The sequence below is a fragment of the Entelurus aequoreus genome, linkage group LG28 (genome assembly GCF_033978785.1).
Source record: "Entelurus aequoreus isolate RoL-2023_Sb linkage group LG28, RoL_Eaeq_v1.1, whole genome shotgun sequence".
NCBI lineage: Eukaryota > Metazoa > Chordata > Actinopteri > Syngnathiformes > Syngnathidae > Entelurus > Entelurus aequoreus.
In genome coordinates, this window is record NC_084758.1 from 32120933 (window position 1) to 32144932 (window position 24000).

The window sequence follows — 24000 nt, forward strand, 5'->3', positions numbered from 1 at the left end:
TTGTGATGAAAGGAGGCTCTCAGAGGATTGACAAATATCTTAAATATGTTAAACATAAAATGTTTAAACATCTAAAAAATATTTTAGATAAAAAATATTTTAATTATACATTAAAATACTGATAATTTGAATAATTAAAACATGTGATGAAACGCCTGATCTTACAGGTTCAGAATTTTGTGGGACATTTGACAGAATTACTCAGAAATAGGTTAAATATGACATTTTAAAAAACATGTGCATTTTAAAATATTAAAAAAAATGACATTTTATTTAAATATATTCAAAGTGTAAAAACAACCTAGTTTATTATGTTATGTGCTACTTAGGTTGAGTAAATATTACATTTGAAAAAGCATTTAATTCAATAAACAAATGTAATGAAGTAAAAATAAAATTAAATTGGATGAAAATTACGAAAAATATATTAATTATTAAGCATAAAAAAAAAATTGTTGAAATAAAAATCAAAGTGCATGTTTGACAACTGACTAACATATTCATGATAATATTTATATATATTTTTACTGTCGTTTCTATGTGCAATTACGGTACCACGAGAAGAAATGAAAAACTTTATTTCAGAATTTGCGTACCATAAAATACACGAAGAGTTGCTGCAGGGAATCCGAGATAAATAAGTGAAGATGAAATTAAAAAAAAACAAGAAGAAAGAGAAAATGGAGTCTTACTGTACAAACACATGACGTGTGTCATAATAATGTGTCAGGTCTGCAGAGTAAATACCAATAAATAGTAGAAACAAGGTGTCTTTGGTAGAAAACAGGGAAAGTGAATATTTACACGCAACCATTTGGTATCATTAGCGAAGAAAACAAAAAAAAAGATCTGTTATTGTTGACGACAGAAAGTCAATTTTTCGTCTTCCGGTCTTTGTCGAGGTTGAGCACGATTCGCCCCGTCGGCGCGACGGCTAAACGTGTCCGACGTCGTCTTTGCACACGCAGGCGCACTCCTCGTGGTGCTCCAAGGTCACGTCAGTCATGGACTTCTGAAGGCCTCGACCTCCACTTCTGTGCTTCAGCAGCAGAACCTGGCCACCGGCAAACACAACACATTTATCTGGACAACTTCTCGCTCAACGTCCACAAACTTTTGACTGTATAGTCCAGGGGTCACCAACGTGGTGCCCGCGGGCACCAGGTAGCCCGTAAGGACCAGATGAGTAGCCCGCTGGCCTGTTCTAAAAATAGCTCAAATAGCAGCACTTACCAGTGAGCTGCCTCTATTTTTTAAATTGTATTTATTTACTAGCAAGCTGGTCTCGCTTTGCCCGACATTTTTAATTCTAGAGAGACAAAACTCAAATAAAATTTGAAAATCTAAGAAAATATTTTAAAAACTTGGTCTTCACTTGTTTAAATAAATTCATTCATTTTTTTACTTTGCTTCTTATAACTTTCAGAAAGACAATTTTAGAGAAAAAAATACAACCTTAAAAATGATTTTAGGATTTTTAAACACATATACCTTTTTACCTTTTTAATTCTTTCCTCTTCTTTCCTGACAATTTAAATCAATGTTCAAGTACATTAATTTTTTTTTATTGTAAAGAATAATAAATACATTTTAATTGAATTCTTCATTTTAGCTTCTGTTTTTTCGACAAAGAATATTTGTGAAATATTTCTTCAAACTTATTATGATTAAAATTCAAAAAAATTATTCCGGCAAATCTAGAAAATCTGTAGAATCAAATTTAAATCTTATTTCAAAGTCTTTTGAATTTCTTTTAAAAATTTTGTTCTGGAAAATCTAGAAGAAATAATGATTTGTCTTTGTTAGAAATATAGCTTGGTCCAATGTGTTATATATTCTAACAAAGTGGAGATTGGATTTTAACCTATTTAAAACATGTCATCAAAATTCTAAAATTAATCTTAATCAGGAAAAATTACTAATGATGTTCCATAAATTATTTTTTTATTTTTTCAAAAAGATTCAAATTAGCTACTTTTTCTCTTCTTTTTTTCGGTTGAATTTTGAATTTTAAAGAGTCGAAATTTAAGACAAACTGTTTCAACATTTAATTGTCATTTTTTTCGTGTTTTCTCCTCTTTTAAACCGTTCAATTAAGTGTAAATATCATTAATTATTAATAATAACATAGAGTTAAAGGTAAATTGAGCAAATTGGCTATTTCTGGCAATTTATTGAAGTGTGTATCAAACTGGTAGCCCTTCGCATTAATCAGTACCCAAGAAGTAGCTCTTGGTTTCAAAAAGGTTGGTGACCCCTGGTATAGAACCAATAAACGACTGGAGGATGCCTAGTGGGGTTCGTTGTGGGCATCTACGGTTCATTATGACGCCTTTTCATGGTCCTTAAACATATTGTCACACTGGGAGAATTGATGAAACCCAAATTTGACGTTTACGAGTAAAGATGCCAACTGGGATACGTGGTGGTCGTCTACCAGTATGCAAAGTACAAACCCCAAAAGCAGTGAAGTTGTCACGTTGTGTAAATGGTAAATAAAAAGAGAATACGATGATTTGCAAATCCTTTTCAACCAATTGAATAGACTGCAAAGACAAGATATTTAACGTTCCAACTGGAAAACGCTGTTATTTTTTGCAAATATTAGCTCATTTGGAATTTGATGCCTGCAAAATGTTTTAAAAAAGCTGGCACTAGTGGCAAAAAAGACTGAGAAAGTTGAGGAATGCTCATCAAACACTTATTTGGAACATTCCACAGGTGAACGGGCTAATTGGGAACAGGTGGGTGCCATGATTTGGTATAAAAGCAGCTTCCATGAAATGCTCAGTCATTCACAAACAAGGATGGGGGCGAGGGTCACCACTTTGTCAACAAATGCCTTGTTGAACAGTTTAAGAACAACATTTCTCAACCAGCTATTGCAGGGAATTTAGGGATTTCACCATCTACGGTCTTTAATATCATCAAAAGGTTCAGAGAATCTGGAGAAATCACTGCACGTAACATTGAATGCCCGTGACCTTGGATCCCTCAGGCGGTACTGCATCAACAAGCGACATCCGTGTGTAAAGGATATCACCACATGGGCTCAGGAACACTTCAGAAACTACAGTTGGTCGCTACATCTGTAAGTGCAAGTTAAAACTCTACTATGCAAAGCCAAAGCCATTTATCAACAACACCCAGAAACGCCGCCGGCTTCGCTGGGCCCGAGCTCATCTAAGATAGACTGATGCAAAGTGGAAAAAGGTTCTGTGGTCTGACGAGTCCACATTTCAAATTGTTTTTGGAAACTGTGGACGTCGTGTCCTCCGGACCAAAGAGGAAAATAACCATCCGGATTGTTATAGGCGCAAAGTGTAAAAGCCAGCATGTGTGATGGTATGGGGGTGTATTAGTGCCCAAGACATGGGTAACTTACACATCTGTGAAGGCACCATTAATCCTGAAATGTACATACAGCTTTTGGAGCAACATATGTTGCCAGCAACGTAAGCAACGTTACCATGGACGCCCCTGCTTATTTCAGCAAGACAATGCCAAGCCACGTGTTACAACAGCGTGGCTTCATAGTAAAAGAGTGCGGGTACTAGACTGGCCTGCCTGTAGTCCAGACCTGTCTCCCATTGAAAATGTGTGGCGCATTATGAAGCCTAAAATAGCAGAAGGGAGACCCCCGGACTGTTGAACAACTTAAGCTGTACATCAAGCAAGAATGGGAAAGAATTCCACTTCAAAAATGTGTCTCCTCTGTTCCCAAACGTTTACTGAGTGTTGTTAAAAGGAAAGGCCATGTAACACAGTGGTAAAAAGGCCCCTGTGACAACTTAATGATATTTGCAAAAAAAAAAAAAAAAAAAGTTTCTCAGTTCAACAAAAAATATCTTGTCTTTGCAGTCTATTTAATTGAATATAAGTTGAAAATGATTTGCAAATCATTGTATTCTCTTTTTATTTACCATTTACACAACTTCACTGCTTTTGGGTTTAGTATAAATGGCATCTTGGAGCATCTTTAATGCTAATATTCATGATTTTATCCACTTTTACATGAAGAATGATGTGTATTTATGTGAGAAAATATGACATAAATGTATTTTGATGGCTTCTTTTAAATCGTCAACTAGATCCTTTTCACCTTTAAAGCCACTTTTGGTGCTACAAATGATCTTTTCACCTGGTGGTATTTCTTGGTGGTCCTGGCAGGCACGCACTGACAGTCGTAGCAGCGGTGCGAGCAACAGGCACAGTTTCCGCCACAGCGCCTCACCAGGAGGCAGCTGGGCCAGAAGATGGCGTCGGTCCTCCTCAGCTCCTCGCGCAAGGACACAGAGAAGTTCCTGGGCGTGCAGCTGTAGAGCTGAGCTTCCTCCCGCAGCAGGTTGAGGTCCACCCCTCCTGAAGAAGCAGGAAGGGAACAAAAAACCCCATCAGAACTGGTCTGCGCTGCGCAGTAAAACCAGGACGAGCACCTCTGGCCTTCTTGTTGTGGATGAAGGACTTCCCGAGCACGTGCCACGTTGGTTTGTACAAGTCCTCCATGTCCAGCTGCCAGCGCTCCGGTTCCAAGTACTTCATCACCTCCTCCACAGTCCTCAGACCCGACACGGCAGCAGACAGGTCCTGGATGTCCTGCTGGGAAGGCGGCGGCACAGCTGGCGCTTCTGGAACCTGAAAGATAATCAACCACCGTTGCAAAATCTATTATTAAACACCAATAACGGACTTATGCTGTCTATAAGTTGAAGTGGAGTGGCAATTGTTGTTTTGAAGACACCAAGTGGTTACAATATATCATTAAATTAATGGATTTCTGAGACAGTAATTTGCATGATGCGGACACGTTTGTTACTGGATACTTTCTGCCTTAGAGACTTTGTATGTGTAAGTAATATGCAACTATCATTTTTTGATACTTGTTTATATTGACAAAAATGTTGTTTTATTGTTCAATGACTAATAAATATGGATAGCTTGTGTGTTATTGTGCGCTTAGCTGTTGTGTAGCTGCTAGCTCCTAGTAGCCTAGTCACCTTTTGTAGCATGTTCACCTTTTGTATCAATTCACATTCCAATTGGGATTCTCATTAAATCCTAATAAAAAACAATTGAAAAATAGATATAATTAAAGAAAAAAAAATAATTTTGTTTTTGTTTTTTGGCTGTCAAAAAATTAAAACATTTTAACGCGATAAATCGCATTTTGTTCACAGTTAACTCAATTTTTTTTATTTTTTTTTATTTATTTATTTTTTATTTTTTATTTTATTTTTTTTAATGTCCTGCCCAGCTTCTCGGGCAAATCATATAGCAGATGTAGATAACCATATCGGCTGTTCAGATTTACTTTACAAAAGAGAAGTGTAGGATACTTCTCTTGTTGCCTTACTTGTATTTTGACTTTATTAAATGTATTTATATTATCATTTGGTGCAGCCGGGCCGGAGCAGGAGGGGATAGAAAGAGAGAAAAAGGAAGACGGGGGAATTGTGGGGACAAGAGGGGGATTAGACAGAGAGACAAAAACAACAACAGCAAACACAACAACAACAACAACAACAGAGCAACATCAGCAAATACGACATGTACAAATATGATGGTAAAAGTAATAGCAAATAAGCAGTTAGCGAAAATTTAAAAAAAAAAATAAAAAAATACAGAAATGACAATGAGCATTATTACACTAAAAATGGAGCAATATGAATACCAATAGAAATAGTGCTATTGATAATAAACAATACCAGTACTTTACCTTTATTATCAACAATACAATTGTTCAAATGCAACAATACATATACGTAATGATAACTTGAGATACGAAAGAATGCAGAAAAATGGAGGGGAAGAAAGAGAAGCAACCTTAACCTTGTAGATTGTTATAGTAACAATAGGTTAAGCTTTGTCAGTGTGCCATGTGTTATACCCAGTTTATCCTAGGGCAACAACGTTAATATATGTTTGATGAAACGTGATTATGTGCATGAGTGTATGTGTGCATATGTACTTGTATATGTACAGTATGTGTATGTGTGCTTGTACAGTGAATGTATATGTACAGTATGTGTATATGTGTGTACAGCGAATGTATATGTACAGTATGTGTATACAGTATGTGTGTTTGAACAGTGAATGTATATGTACAGTATGTGTAAATGTGTGTTTGTACAGTGAATGTATATGTACAGTATATGTATGTGTGTGTTTGTACAGTGAATGTATGTGTAGTATGTGTATGTGTGTGTTTGTACAGTGAATGTATATGTACAGTATGTGTATATGTATGTTTTTACAGTGAATGTATATGTACAGTATGTGTATACAGTATGTTTGTATAATGAATGTGCGTGTGGATGTACGAACTTTGAGTGTGTAAATATGTACTGTATTTATTTGTATATGTATGTGGGAGCGTAGGTACCTATGTATGTGTGTATGTATGTGTGTGAGTATATGTGAATTTGCATGTACAATACATTTGACTCCCAGTGTGTGCGGGAGCCAGAGTACGGCCCCAGCCTCCCCGAGAGCCCATCCCACAAACAGTAGGTGTGGTGCCCAGGGAACCAGGGGCCACCGCCCCCACGCAGCCAAGCCGGACAGCGACAGGAACCCCAGAGCCTGGCCCACCGTGCCGCCCACAAGGGCCAGCAGCAGGCCGCAGACAGAAGCACCCGGCAGAGGACAAGGCACGAGAAAAACAGGGGGCAGCCAGACCCCAAGCCAGCGAGAGACCACACCCCACACGGACAGAAAGGCGGGACGCCCCGCCCGAGGGGCCCGGAGACCCCCCGCAACCGGACGGGAAGACCGCCCCCCGCCCCACCGGCAACAGGGCCTCCACGAGCCCCCCCCCACCCCCGGAGAGCGCGGCGAGGCCAGCCCACGGCCACCCCACCCAAGCCGGCCGCCACAGGACCACCCAGCACGGGGCCACAGGAACCACCCACCCCACCCGCAGGGACCCCAACGATGGAGATGGAACAACCAGCAACCGCCCCGCCGAGTCCCCCCCCCCCGAGGTAGGGGAATAAATAAATAAAATAAATAAATAAATAAATAAATACATAATAATAATAATAATAATATTAATAAAATATATTTTTTTAAAAAAGGGGAAAAAAATAAAAAAATAAATAATTAAATCTATTTATAAAAAAAATAAAAAATAAATAAATAAATAAAAAAATAATTAAAAGAAGATCACAGACATGCTGACACACAAGGTCGCTACCCCAACAACTGGCCGACTCGCAGCACCTCGGAATACCCTGCAGCACCAAGCCACCACAGTAGACGCAGGGACCAGACCCAGCAGGCCCCAACCAAGACGGCCACCCGGAAGGGATGGACGGCGGGACCCAGGAGCTCCAGACACGCAGTCCGGATGCAGTAGCCTGAGGCGCCGACCCCCACCCGACAGGCAGGCCCAGAACGTACCCCCAGAAATATACATACATATATATATACATACACATAAACATACACATGTACACATACACGCACATACACATGCATACACATACACATATATATACATACATACATACATACATACATACATACATACATACATACACACACATACACAGTTTGTCAGCCCCGACAACCACCACGCGCGCGCGCTGCCACCAGTCACAACATCAGCCACCCCCCTGCACCAGACCCAGCAGCCACGGGCGCCCACACCACAAACAAACGGCAGCAGAAACAGCAGCCACAACACCCACAGACAGCCAGCACCACCCAATCAAATCAAAGCGATCAAAAAATAAACCGCGACCGGCAACCACACGCCAACAGGATCACAGATACCAGCCAGCGCCAGCCCGCCAGCAAGCCCAAACGGCAACACGCAAACAAGAGACACCAACACCCCCCCCCCGCCAAAAGACCCCACCACCCCAACCCAAACCCGCACAAACACACCACCGCCCAAACAACCGAGACACAGTATTCAGACCAGACACGGGCGCCGCGCCGCCACCACATCAAGTCGCCAACAGAGACCCCACCGCGCAAGGTCGGGCCACACGGGCACGGACCCCACCCAACAGGAAGCGAGACCCGCGCGACGCCACACACAAATAAAAAATAAAATAAAATAAAAATAAATAAATATATATATATATACATATATACATACACATACATACACATACACATACATACATACATACATACACACATACACACATAAATATATATATATACATACACATATATACACATAAAAAAAAATAAAAAATAAAAAATAATAATAAATTAATAAAAGCCTGGCAGGCCACCAGAACGCAGTCCCCGGAATCCGCGCCGGCCGACGAGGCAATGAGGGTGCGCCGAACCCCAACCCCCCCACATGCATGTGTACAAGGCCCCCAGAGTGTCTACTGTGTAGTTAAAATTAGGAGGTCAGCCATTACAGCCGACCTCCAGTCCCTATTGATGCGTGTACTGTAGCGTGAGTGAGATATGTATGCTTGTGGGAACTAATAATGCGATTAAAATTGGGGGACATCAAGGTCTTGGTGGGTCCCAACCAAGCCGAGCCCTCCAAATCCTAAGTGTCTAATATGCAGCTAAGATTGAGGGATGGCCGAGCAGGGGACAAGACAGGAGGACCGGAGCCCCATAGGAGGCATCCTCAACCCCCCGCCATGCCTCCCCGCAGGACAATCCCCCAAAGTCCTATATTTGTGTGACTGTGTGTGCTATAAGTAGGAGGAGTAGAGGGCCCGGACATCCCCCCCAGTCCATGCGGCCGACAACCAGGAACTACGGCCAGGAAGCCGCCCCCCCCCCCCCCCCCCCACGGCCCGTGACCCACACCAGACCACTTTAGCGTGACGTCACGCGAGCCCACCCCCGCCAAACAAAGCCAGCCCCCGCCCGCCCCAACCCAACCCCGCAGAGCCCATACCAGCAACCAAACGCAGAAAAACTGCACAGCCCCATGCCCAATGCAAACACCGCATCCCGGCCATCCACACAGCAACGCACCCATACGAGTTCCGGCCAGGGGATGATGCCCCCAACTGGGGAAGAAGTCAATGCACCCCGTCCGCACGCCAGCCCCCAAACCAGCCGTCAAGCCAACGCCAGCCAGCCCCCACAACCACACAAGCGCACAGATACCAGCCACAGTCCCCCAACCACTCCAACCCAACACAGCGACGCCAACCGCCGGCAGTTCCACAGCAACCATCACCACCACCGCCCGTCCGCAGTACAAACACCCGCGGCCGCCGAAACCTGAAACAAAAAAAAGCGACCTACCCCGTAAACCACAACAACGCACACCCCCAGCTACCACAGAGGCCGCCAACCCACCTACCCCAACTCATCCACATACAGGCCAATCGATCCACCGGACATCCACACCCATACGCACACCTACACATACATACACACATACATACACACATACACATATACATACATATATGTATATACACATACATACACATACACACATGCATGCATATACACATACACACACACACACACATATATACACCTACATACATATACATATGCACACATACACACACACATACATACACCAAAACAAAACAAAAACAAAAACAAAAAATATAAAAAATAAAAATAAAAATAAAAATAAAAATAATAAATAAAATAAAATAAACCCTTTAAATAAAATAAAATAAAAATAAACATGAGGCCTGGTTGCCAACAGTGTCCAGCGCCACCAAACCCCGCAGCCATACCCGCACGTCCAGGCCCCCCCGCCCACCACCCACCAGGCACCCCATCCGGCAAAAAGCCATAAGGGCCCAGCCCCGCACCCACAGCCGGCATGCCATGGCATCTCTGCAGGCCTGGTACCGCGATCGGCAATGCACACCGGGGCAGCGACACACACACATGTACCTACATACATACACACAGATTCCACCATACATACATACAAACGTACACACACACACACACACACACACACACACACACACACACACACACACACACACACACACACACACACACACACTCACACACACACACACACACACACACACACACACGCACCTATATATACATGTATATAATTTAACAGAATAAATAAAATGTATTAAATAGATAATTAAAAAATATATATATATAAGTATATATATAAATAAAATTAATAAATAAATAAGGGCGGAGTAAAACACAGGAGGGAGACCCCCGCAGGGCAGTCGGGCAGCACCGCCGGGGCCCCAACAAGGGAGGAAAGCAGCCCCCCCAACCCGGCACCAGGCGGGCACGCACAGCCGCAGCGTAGAGCGACCCCGGGCAGACCCCGCCCCGCGCCCCAGGGGAAGGAGGAAGCCCACGGACACCCGAAGCCAGAGGGGCACGAGCCGACCCCCGCCCGACAGCGGCAAGGCCCCGGCCCCACGGGCGCAACCCCCCGCCCAACCACCCACGAGAGGGGCAGCCCCCCACCCAACCCAAGGCGGCCACCCCCAACAGCTCCACCCGCACCCCAACCCCCGCCCAGGCACCCCCATCCACCCCCAGCCCCCAGACCACCCACGGATCGGCCCGCCAGGCCGGCACCAGGGAACACACCCCAGGCCCACCCGACCCCGCGGCACACGGCCCCCCCGGCACCCACGACCCCCCACCCACGGAGCAAGACCCCCGGGACAGAGCCCCAGCCCCGGCCCCCATGGGAATCAGGTCAGGAAATCAATTAGCGGTGCCCAAAGAGATCTGAATTCTGTCAGTTGTTGTTTTGATTCAGCAGACATTCTTTCCATAACTACATAATCTAATAAAATGTTTTTGTAAAGGTTTATACATAAATTATTTTTTGATTTCCAATTCATGAGAATAGTTTTCTTGGCGATGCCTATTGCATTTATAAGGAGGTATGTTTTGTTTATATCAAAGTCAGTTGCGGAGAGATCACCCAACAGGCAGAGTGCGGGGGAGATGGGAATAGGAATCTCTAACGCTAATGATAGGTTCTCGCACACTCCAAGCCAAAAGTTACTCACGGGAGCACAGGACCACATTGAGTGTAAGTAGTTATCTACCTTATTATCTGAGCAGTGTACACAAATGTTAGAGTCGGCTAAACCCATTTTATACATTCTTAGACCGGTGTAATGTATTCTGTAAAGTATTTTGAGCTGAATCAGTCGTAAATTTGGATTCTTAATCAAACGAGAAGTATTGAGGCATATTTGTTTCCAGAATTCTGGGTCAAGGCTTGTGGATACGTCTGAGTGCCATTTGGAAGTTGGGATACTTATTGTGTTATCTATTTTTGATAAGAGAGCATATAATTTGGATAAAGCTTTGGGGGCAGATGTTTTGAAGAATTTAACGGTCGTAGGATTACTTTCCCATGTTGTTTTGTTGAATCTTGCGCTAATTACAGATTTGATTTGTATATATTCTAGGAATTTATTAGGATTGATTGCATATTGTGTTATTAAACTTTTAAAAGAGATAAAACTGTTTGCATTGATGATATCCCCAAGACATCTGACTCCTTTATCATACCATGTTGGAAAGTTCAATGGCTTCTTGTTTAAAAAAAAATCAGGATTATTCCAAATAGGCGTAAATTGACAGGGAGTGAGCGGGGATCCAGTTATTTTCAAAAACTCCCACCAAGCTGTTAAGGTAGTGCGTATATTAATTAGTTAACTCAAATTTAATCGCAATAATCATAATAATTGAGCTAAATTTTATTGGAGGAAATTTAGATGTTAACTGGCTGTCCAGTTTTGCACAAGTAAAAATATGATAATGATAATAAGGTAATGATATCATATACAAGTAAATACAGTGCAGGACTGCTTCTATCGCACAAGATATCACACACAAGTAAATACAGTGCAGGACTGCTTGTATCGCACATGATATCACACACAGGTAAACCACCGTTACAAAATCTACTATTAACACCTCGAATGGACTTATGCTGTCTTTAAGTTGAAGTAGAGTGGCAATTGTTGTTTTGAAGACACCACATGGTCACCATATATCATTAAATTAATGGTTTTCTGAGGCAGTAATTTGCATGGTGCGGACACGTTTGTTACTGGATACTTTCTAATACACTTCTGCCTTCTGCATGTGTAAGTAATATGCAACTATAGTTATTTGATTCTTGTTTATATTGACAAAAATGTTGTTTTATTGTTCAATGACTAATAAGTATGGATAGCTTGTGTGTTATTGTGCGCTTAGCTGTTGTGTAGCTGCTAGCTCCTAGTAGCCTATTCAGCTTTTGTAGCATGTTCACCTTTTATATCAATTCACATTCCAATTGGGATTCTTATTAAAGCCTAATAAAAAACGATTGAAAAATAGATATAATTAAAGAAAAAAAAATATATATTTTTTTGTTTTTTTGGCTGTCAAACAATTAAAACATTTAAACGCGATAAATCACATTTTGTTCATAGTTAACTCAAATTTAATCACAATAATCATAATAATTTAGCTAAATTTTAAACAAAAATTTTTCTTTTTGGAGGAAATTTAGATGTTAACTGGCTGTCCAGTTTTGCACAAGTAAAAACGCTGCACGGCGGCTTGTATCGCACATGATATCACACACAAGTAAATACAGTGCAGGACTGCTTGTATCGCACATGATATCACACACAGGTAAACCACCTTTACAAAATCTACTATTAACACCTCAAATGGATTGATGCTGTCTTTAAGTTGAAGTAGAGTGGCAATTGTTGTTTTGAAGACACCAAGTGGTCACAATATATCATTAAATTAATGGTTTTCTGAGGCAGTAATTTGCATGGTGCGGACACGTTTGTTACTGGATACTTTCTAATACACTTCAGCCTTCTGCATGTGTAAGTAATATGCAACTATAGTTATTTGATTCTTGTTTATATTGACAAAAAATGTGTTTTATTGTTCAATGACTAATAAGTATGGATAGCTTGTGTGTTAATGTGCGCTTAGCCGTTGTGTAGCTGCTAGCTCCTAGTAGCCTAGTCACCTTTTGTAGCATGTTCAGCTTTTGTATCAATTCACATTCCAATTGGGATTCTTATTAAATCCTAATAAAAAAAGATTGAAAAATAGATATAATTAAAGAAAAAAATATATACATTTTATAGTTTTTTTGGCTGTCAAACTATTAAAACATTTTATCGCGATAAATCGCATTTTGTTCATAGTTAACTCAAATTTAATCGCAATAATCATAATAATTGAGCTAAATTTTAAACAAAAATTGTTCTTATTGGAGGACATTTAGATGTTAACTGGCTGTCCAGTTTTACACAAGTAAAAACGCTGCACGGCGACTTGTATCGCACATGATATCACACACAGGTAAATACGGTGCATGACTGCTTGTATTGCACATAATATCACACACAAGTAAACACGCTGCAAGACGGCTTGTATCGCACATGATATCATATACAAGTAAATACAGTTCAGGACTGCCTGTATCGCACAAGATATCCCACACAAGTAAATACAGTGCAGGACTGCTTGTATCGCACATGATATCACACACAGGTAAACCACCGTTACAAAATCTATTATTAACACCTAGAATGGACATATGCTGTAAAAAACGATCCATATCTGTGAAGTTCACTTATATTATAAAGTATATTCTTTTTATGACGCGTCACTATTTATTTGTAACTAACAAAAACTAAAAACTCCAATTCATTACTATTAAAAAATATGTACAAATGTATTTTCCCTAATAAATGCCTTATCCCTAATAACTGGTACTTTCTGCAGTTGAGTATTTCAATTTAAATTATTCAGTGACATGAGTATTACTTTTATTCCTATTAATATAATTACTCTACTCACATTATTCAGACTATTTTAAATCATTTTGTATTATTATTATAATTATAATACTAATAATTCTAATAATAATAATAATAATGATAATTATTATTAGTAATAATAATACTACTAATAATGATAATAATAATAATTGTTATTATTGTTATTATGATAATAATAATAGTAATAATAATAATAATAATAATAACAATACTACTACTACTACTAATAATAATAATAATAATAACAATTGTTATTATTATGACTCTTATTACACTGCATGTGTGGCAGCAGACGTCCTGGCTACTCAGCACAAAGACTGATGCTGTCATCTTCCCAAAACGCGGACAGGAAGTTAATCCGTTGGAGCATTTGCGACCGCTCGCTAATCTCATGTGACTGACAGCTAGGAGGCGCCATTGTGACACAACAAAAACACAGCTTAGAGAAGAAAAAAAACAACATGGCAGCCTGATATTTCCTTTCAGCCTCAGGGGAAAAATACATTTTTTTTGTAAAGAACAGACCAAAAAAGGGAATTATTGTGGTTAAAAGCTCTACTTTGGTCCAGATGCGTGACATTAGTTAAATACCCGCTAATGCTAACAACACAAAGTGGTAAAATGAGGTCAGGTATTTATGTTGAATAAAAATATCATACCACTAATTCATTTACAGTACTGTGTTATTTTTGTATGTGCAGTATAAAAACAGCGGTGAATCATAAGCGATGACGGCATAGACCTCAAACACCAACTGCCTTCATTTTGTCATGAAGTCATTGTTGTAAAAATAACTGATATAAATGTACCAATTTCTACAAATACCTTTTTATACAGTGGTGGTCAAAAGTGTACATACACTTGTAAAGAACATAATGTCATGGCTGTCTTGAGTTTACAATCATTTCTACAACTCTTATTTTTTTGTGATACAGTGATTGGAGCACATACTTGTTGGTCACAACAAACATTCATGAAGTTTGCTTCTTTTATGAATTTATTATGGCTCTACTGAAAATGTGAGCACATCTGACCACAGAACTTTCCTCCAGAAGGTCTTATCTTTGTCCATGTGATGTCAGATGAAACAAAATGGAGCTGTTTGGCCACAACACCCAGCAATATGTTTGGAGGAGAAAAGGTGAGGCCTTTAATCCCAGGAACACCAATCCTACCGTCAAGCATGGTGGTGGTAGTATTATGCTCTGAGCCCGTTTTGCTGCCAATGGAACTGGTGCTTTACAGAGAGTAAATAGGACAACGAAAAAGGAGGATTACCTCCAAATTCTTCAGGACAAGCTAAAATCATCAGCCCGGAGGTTGGGTCTTGGGCGCAGTTGGGTGTTCCAACAAGACAATGACCCCAAACTAGAGATGTCCGATAATATCGGCCGATATATGCATTAAAATGTAATATCGGAAATTATCGGTATTGTTTTTTTTATTATCGGTATCGTTTTGTTTGTTTTTTTTAAATTAAATCAACATAAAAAGCACAAGATACACTTACAATTAGTGCACCAACCCAAAAAACCTCCCTCCCCCATTTACACTCATTCACACAAAAGGGTTGTTTCTTTCTGTTATTAATATTCTGCTTCCTACATTATATATCAATATATATCAATACAGTCTGCAAGGGATACAGTCCGTAAGCACACATGATTGTGCGTGCTGCTGCTCCACTAATAGTACTAACCTTTAACAGTTAATTTTACTCATTTTCATTCATCACTAGTTTCTATGTAACTGTTTTTATATTGTTGTACTTTCTTTTTCATTCAAGAAAATGTTTTTAATTTATTTATCTTATTTTACTCATTTTTTTAAAAAGTACCTTATCTTCACCATACCTGGTTGTCCAAATTAGGCATAATAATGTGTTAATTCCACGACTGCATATATCGGTTGATATCGGTATCGGTTGATATCGGTATCTGTAATTAAAGAGTTGGACAATATCGGAATATCGCATATCGGCAAAAAGCCATTATCGGACATCCCTACCCCAAACACACCTCAAAAGTGGTAAAGGAATGGCTAAATCAGGCTAGAATGAAGGTTTTAGAATGGCCTTCCCAAAGTCCTGACTTAAACGTGTGGACAATGCTGAAGAAACAAGTCCATGTCAGAAAAGCAACACATTTAGCTGAACTGCACCAATTTTGTGGTCAAAAATTCCAGCAGAAGCTTGTGGATGGCTACCAAAAGCGCCTTATTGCAGGTAAACTTGCCAAGGGACATGTAAGCAAATATTAACATTGCTGTATGTATACTTTTGACCCTCACATTTTCAGTAGAGCCATAATAAATTCATAAAAGAAGCAAACTTCATGAATGTTTTTTGTGACCAACAAGTATGTGCTCCAATCACTACATCACAAAAAAATAAGAGTTGTAGAAATGATTGGAAACTCAAGACAGCCATGACATTATGTTCTTTACAAGTGTATGCACACTTTTGACCACCACTGTATGTGGGGATCTCCATTAGCTGCACTCTTGCTGGCATACCCAAAATAATCTAAGGAATCAGATAAAGGCGATTGTTTGAAACTTCCGATTTATAATCCATTGCTTCCATTAATTGTTTAATGCGGACTGTATTGAGTGGCGGGAACTTTAAATATGCAGATATGGACGCTGCAATAGAGCGCACATGTGACATGATTGGTGAGGCGGGGAACACTTTTTATTTTGACCAACGCACACATGACGATATAATTGTTGATGACTGAAGTCATCATCATCATCGGCGGTCACTCGAACGAGTATGACGATCCTCCTGGTAGGGGTGTATCCCTTTATGGAGGATGCCTGTGCGTGACTTAGTTTAACGTGGGGAGCCTGGTGCACAGGCAGTCACCACACGATCCTTGACAGAATCGGGTCAGGGTCCAGTGGCATGGAGTCCAAGACGACTGGGGACCCTTTTCTGCTGCAGCCTTCCTCCGCCGTTGAGGTCTTCACCGTATCCCTGGCTAGGGGGCAGTCAGGTACTAGGCCTTTGCCAAGGGCCACCTGGGGTAACAGTAGTAATAATAATAATAATAATAATAATAATAATAATAATAATAATAATAGATTTTATTTGTAAAAAAGCACTTTATATTGAGTAAACAATCTCAAAGTGCTACAGTGTATTTAAAAATTTTTTTTAAATAAAATAAAATAAAAAATGACAAAATAAATAAATAAATTAAATAAATAAAAAGATAATAAATAAATAAAAAATAAAAACTAGAACAGCCAAAAAGCTATAACTAGTATGCATATATATGCTGATAGCAACCCAACCTAACCCAGAAGTGTCAAAAGATGGCGCTAACTGTTTTAATGACATTTAGACTTTACTTCAATCAATAACGGAGCAGCATCTCCTCATCCGGAAACAACAACAAGGCCGGAAATTTGTCCTGTGAAAAACCGGAACTCATTAGAACTCTCTAAAGTTCCTTGGGTGAATAATGTAAACTCACTACACCGGTATGTTTTAGCGCTTTCATGGTGAGTTTACTGACAGATATAAGTAAGAACTTTGCAGTACTTTATATTAGAAATGGCAACAGTGGAGGATGAATGTCCCATAACAAGAAGATAGAGAAAAAGAAGAAGCTTATCGACTACAGTGTCGACACGGACTACAAAGGCGGACCTGCACAATTTTTCAGGATTTATGCAGATCCCAAATACAGATCAGAAGGTACCAGAAAGTAAGAAAAGTTGCTTTTGCATTGTGAAACAAAACTCCAGATAATATGTCTTACCTTATACACACACCATAATAATACTCCTATGTTGAAGCACAGTACAATCCATTAAGCCGTGCAGCTTCATAGCTTACCAAAGTCGTACTAAAACATTTTGATAGATTTTTGAGCGCCGTGTGTAATGTTCTATATTTTCAATGGAACATATACAATGTTGCTGTTGTTTACTTGAGTCATATTGCCATCATAGTGCAGTCTACACATATCTCTTATGTTTGACTGCCATCTACTGGTCACACTTATCATTACACCATGTACCAAATAAAATTGCTTCGAGGTCGGTAAGCAAAACCACAATTACTCCTTACATTAGGCGCACTGTCGAGTTTTGAGGAAAAAAATGCTTTTAAGTGCGCCTTATAGTCCGGAAAATACGGTAATTTATTTCAATGATGTCTCTTTCGGGGTGACATATAAAAACTGATAATTGAATACATTTATTGTTGATCTGATTGGTGCAAAAAACACTTTTCGTCCAAGCACCCTAAACGTTGTTTATAAACACGTCTGGCCTTTTTTTTTTTTATTGCTACTTTAGACAAATCCACTGCCAAGTTGAAGAAAGGTAAACCTCTCGATGTTGCCCACACCTCCTCGCAGCTGCAAACAGCAACACGTGAAGCACATCTGTGCGCTAACGAGGACTCCTCGTTAAGGAGCCCGGCGGAGATGAATAGACGGGAATGCGGGCTCGTGGCAGCGCGTTTACAGTAGCAGCAAATTAGCCGCAGCCTTGGCAGAGTCCGGCAGCGCCGACTGGAAGTCATTAACGGCCTATGAATTCGGACGGCGAGATACCCCGCCAATTAGCGCCGCTCGCTCGCCTTCAGGAGGGAGACGCCGAGCAAAGCAATCCTTCAGCGGCGAGAAGAAAGATTTAAGGACGAAGTGAAAGCTCGGCGCTTTTTTTTTTTTAATTAAAAAAAAAATACACACACTGTGGCCGCTGGCACGTGTGATTGAAAGCAATTAAGAAGGACGCGTCACCTTGACAACGAAGTGTTGTCTCGTTAGTTTTCCACCTAAACTTTCAGGGATTCCTGAAACTTCCGGAAAGTAATCACATATTATTTGTGCGATGATATGCTTTATCAGTGTCAGTATCGAAACATTCGCAAACAGAGGGGTTTGAAAATTGAGGTTCCACTCTAATAGGTTAGTTTTTTTTTCAAATTAGGAAAGTGTCACGCTACTTTTACCACTTGCAAAAAGTGCTAAATTCTTCATTTTGCATACTTTTGCCAGCACCAACGTTTTGTAACCAGGATAAAATCATAGGAATATGATACATGTTTATTTATTTGTTGTTTTTTATTTAGCCTTTATTTAAAGGCCTACTGAAATGAATTTTTTTATTTAAACGGGAATAGCAGATCCATTCTATGTGTCATACTTGATCATTTCGCGATATTGCCATATTTTTGCTGAAAGGATTTAGTAGAGAAAATCGACGATAAAGTTCGCAACTTTTGCTCGCTGATAAAAAAAAGCCTTGCCTGTACCGGAAGTAGCGTGACGTCACAGGAGCTAGTATTCCTCACAATTCCCCGTTGTTTATAATGGAGCGAGAGAGATTCGGACCGAAAAAGCGACGATTACCCCATTAATTTGAGCGAGGATGAAAGATTCGTGGATGAGGAACGTTAGAGTGACGGACTAGAATGCAGTGAAATACATATCTTTTTTCGCTCTGACCGTAACTTAGGTACAAGCTGACTCATTGGATTCCACACTCTCTCCTTTTTCTATTGTGGATCACGGATTTGTATTTTAAACCACCTGGGATACTATATCCTCTTGAAAATGAGAGTCGAGAACGCGAAATGGACATTCACAGTGACTTTTATCTCCACGACAATACATCGACGAAGCTCTTTAGCATGAGCTAACGTGATAGCATCTGTCTCAAATGCAGATAGAAACAAAATAAATAAATCCCTGACTGGAAGGAAAGACAGAAGATCAACAATACTATTAAACCATGTACATGTAACTACATGGTTAATAGTTCTCAGCCTGGCAAAGCTTAACAATGCTGTTGCTAACAACGCTAAGGCTAACTTAGCAACTCAGCAACCGGACCTCACAGAGCTATGATAAAAACATTAGCGCTCCACCTACGCCAGCCAGCCCTCATCTGCTCATCAACAGCCGTGCTCACCTGCATTCCAGCGATCAACGGCGCGACGAAGGACTTCATCCGTGCGGTGGGCGGCTAGCATCGGCTAGGCGCTGCTATCCAAGTAAGTAGTCCTTGTTGTGTTGCTACAGCCAGCCGCTAATACACCGATCGATCCCACCTACAACGTTCTTCTTTGCAGCCTCCATTGTTAATTAAACAAATTGCAAAAGATTCACCAACACAGATGTCCAGAATACTGTGGAATTATGAAATGAAAACAGAGCTTTTTTCTACGGGCTCCGAATACTTCCCTTGCCCTCGTGACGTCACACGCATACGTCAGCATAATAAAACGTTTTTAACCGGAAGTGTGGCGGGAAATTTAAAATGTCACTTTATAAGTTAACCCGGCCGTATTGGCATGTGTTGCAATGTTAAGATTTCATCATTGATATATAAACTATCAGACTGCGTGGTCGCTAGTAGTGGCTTTCAGTAGGCATTTAACCAGGTAATCAAAGATATCTTTTGCAAGTGAGACCTGGCCAAGAGGGCAGCAGCAAGGTTACATTAAAAACAGTAAACAACGCATAAAACATCAAATTTACAACATTAAAACTTGCTCACATAACACATGTGCATACAGACAAGGTAGACTGCAATCCTTTCACAGAAGCTTTAAACTCATTCAACGTAACAAGGGTTTGAAGTTGAATATCGGATTGTAGGTTATTCCAAGCCTTCGCTGCTGAAAACCTAAATGCTTTCTTGCCCAGTTCAGTTCTTACTTTGGGGACGACAAATTGCAGAACATTCATTGAACGAAGATTGTGACTTCCTTGTGTCTTTGTTAAAAGACAAGATAGATAGGATGGAGTGATACAAAGAATGGTTTTGTAGATGAAAACATACCAATGATTGAGGCGTCGAGCACATAAAGATGTCCAGTTAACCATTGAGTATAACACACAATGGTGAGTAAGGGGAGCACAGTTAGTGATGGATCTCAGTGCACCGTGGTACACACCATCCAGCTTGTGGAGACAACCAGCAGTAGCATTCATGTACAGGTAAAAAGGTTGTTTCCACCAATTTCTGTTTCACAGTAAAAGAAAAGCAAGACTTGTTTCTATAATAAAATCCCAGTAAAAGTTTCAGGTTTTTTTACAACATACTGAATGTGCTCCTTAAAACTCAAGTGGTCATCAATTAAAAATCCTAAATATTTAAAAGCAGATACAACATAATTTGTTGCCCATTTGTTGTTAAAATGTTGTCACACAGTGCTGATCTTACAGGTTTTGATGTGGTAAAGAACATACACTTTGTTTTCTCTGCATTTAAAACCAGTTGAAGATAGCAAAGTTGTTCTTGTACTCTGTCAAATGCATGTTGTAGATATTTAAAAGCCTCAGCAGGAGTGGGTGCTGTGCAGTATATGACAGTATCATCAGCATAGAAATGGAAAGTTGAGGTCGGAATATTCTGTCCAAGATTATTTATGTAAATAGTGAATAATAAGGGGCCCAACACAGAACCTTGAGGGACACCCTTTTTCACTTGCAGTACGTCCGAGGAGGAACCTTCTATCTGAACAGCCTGAGTTCTACTTGTGAGGTCATTTGCAAACCATCCTACTGCTTGCTGAGAAAAACCAATAGCTGAAAGACGTTTGATTAAAATTAACATGATCAACAGTATCAAATGCTTTTGAAAAGTCAATAAAGAGAGACAGACAGCACTGCTTCTTGTCAAGAGCTTCAGTTACATCATTTTTATAAACTTCATAGCAGCAGTAACAGTACTGTGATTTTTTGCAAAAACCTGACTGAAATGGTGACAGAATAAAGCTGGTGTCCAAATGTACTTTGTTGGAGCATCTGATAAAGTCATGTTTAAGTTTCATCTCATTGCACATGTCTGTGGTGCGTTCCAGGACCCCTTGATGAAGTCTGAAACAGAGGTATCGCTACTTTTTTAAGACAGGGGAGGATTAACCCGCAGATGCACTGATAATGATATAAACATTAGGACATACTTGCCAACCTTGAGACCTCCGATTCCGGGGGGTGGGGCGGGGGTGTAGTTGGGGGCAGGGTGTGTGTTTGGGGGCGTGGTTTAGAGGGGAGGAGTATATTTACAGCTAGAATTCACCAACTCGAGTATTTCATATATATATATATATATATATATATATATATATATATATATATATATATATATATATATATATATATATATATATATATATATATATATATATATATATATATATATATGTGTGGGAAAAAATCACAAGACTATTTCATCTCTACAGGCCTGTTTCATGAGGGTTTCCTCAATCATCTCCTGATGATTGAGGAAACCCTCATGAAACAGGCCTGTAGAGATGAAATAGTCTTGTGATTTTTTCCCACACATACATATTACGCTCTGCCACGGTATCGAGCACTATTTTTTTGGATAATCTAATTAAGACATATATATATATATATATATATATATATATATATACATATATATATATATATATATATATATATATATATATATATATATATATATATATATATATATATATATATATATATATATATATATATATATATATATATATATGTATGAAATACTTGACTTTCAGTGAATTCTAGCTATATATGTATACATATATTTATTTTATTATACATATAAATAAAATAAATACTTGAATTTCAGTGTGTTCCGGAGGCTATCCAGTAGATGGCAGTATTGTCCTGTTTAAGAGTGTCACAACATTGCTGTTTACAGCAGACGATCTGCTTTACGGTAGACGAAAACATGACTGCTGTTGTTGTGTGTTGTTACCGCGCTGGGAGGACATTAATGAAACTGCCTAACAATAAACCCACATAAGAAACTGTAGTAGAATTTCTGACCTTTTGACCTATATTTCTTGTCTTTTAAGAATGTCCGCTCATTTTCAATACTCTTGTATTTTTGTGCCATTGAATGGACCAGTTGTGGGACAAAAGTGAATATTAAGTCGTGCCAACCTGTCTATAGAATGTGTTGACTGTCTAAAGGATTTGAGTTGTTATGGAACAGATAGGAAAAGCAAAACAAGACACTGACGCACTTGATAAGGAACGATGACGCACAACAGACATATAAAAAATGGCAGAAGACCGGAACTCGGGGGTGATTTTGGCTTGTGTGTGTCTTGTGTGCTCTGGAGTACATTGTGTCTGCTTGCACGGACAACTTAATTCAACCTGCACTTCTGATAATGGGTAAATAAATTTGTTGTACTAAACTACTTTTGTTGCCTGCTTAAGCTTCGGACAATCCACTACAAAACCAAGAACTCGCCCTCGATCATTCTACAGTTATAACGTGATTGGGCAGGCACGCTGTTTATATCGTGGGAAAGCGGACGTGGAAACAGACTGTCGCCGCTGTCCCCACTCTGGTCCGCATTGAGCTGGAGGGGGCGTGGCCTCCAGCTCCGGCTGAATTCCGGGAGTTTATCGGGAGAAAATTTCTTCCGGGAGGTTATCGGGAGAGGCGCTGAATTCCGGGAGTCTCCCGGTAAAACCGGGACGGTTGGCAAGTATGCATTAGGATTATGATTTTTTTTTGTTATTGTGATTATTATTATCCACTTAGCCTACACGAATGAGATAATATCTACCTTACAAGGTAGATATTAGGTAGATATACAAGGCACATTTTCAGGATTCATGCAGATCCCAAATACAGATCAGCAGGTACCAGAAGGTAAGAAAAGTAACTCAGATATGTAACACTAGTGAGCAGTAGAGAATATGAAGAGATGCTTGGTCTAGAACATGTTTTGCTTCATTCATTATTGCCTTTTTGTTTGCTTTGACTTTTATTTGAACTTTTATGAGGTTGTTTTTTTAATTTAAAAGAAAACAACAATCTCCAAGTCTTTTACATGTGGCCCGTTCTGGAGGTTGTAGCCCCGAAAGCGGCACATACAGTTGCGATCAAAAGTGTACATACACTTGTAAAGAACATAATGTCATGGCTGTCTTGAGTTTCCACACCTTTAAGTCAGTACTTTGGGAAGGCCATTCTAAAACCTTCATTCTAGCCTGATTTAGCCATTCCTTTACCACTTTTGACGTGTGTTTGGGGTCATTGTCCTGTTGGAACACCCAACTGCGCCCAAGACCCAACCTCCGGGCTGATGATTTTAGCTTGTCCTGAAGAATTTGGAGGTAATCCTCCTTTTTCATTGTCCCATTTACTCTCTGTAAAGCACCAGTTCCATTGGCAGCAAAACAGGCCCAGAGCATAATACTACCACCACCATGCTTGACGGTAGGCGTGGTGTTCC

The 24000-nt window shown here is 39.9% G+C and overlaps 1 protein-coding gene across 1 annotated transcript in view; it reads right to left on the minus strand.

Moving 5' to 3' along the window:
- Positions 1-597: 597 nt before the first annotated feature.
- The window catches only part of pdgfc (platelet derived growth factor c), a 120851-nt gene continuing 97448 nt past the window's right edge, over positions 598-24000 (minus strand). Inside the window, exons 4-6 of the mRNA XM_062039683.1 lie at positions 4437-4635; positions 4142-4362; positions 598-1054 (exon numbers count right to left, since the gene is read on the minus strand). Coding sequence (XP_061895667.1) covers positions 935-1054; positions 4142-4362; positions 4437-4635 — 540 coding nt within the window. The 3' untranslated portion in view covers positions 598-934. The remainder of the gene's footprint in view (positions 1055-4141; positions 4363-4436; positions 4636-24000) is intronic.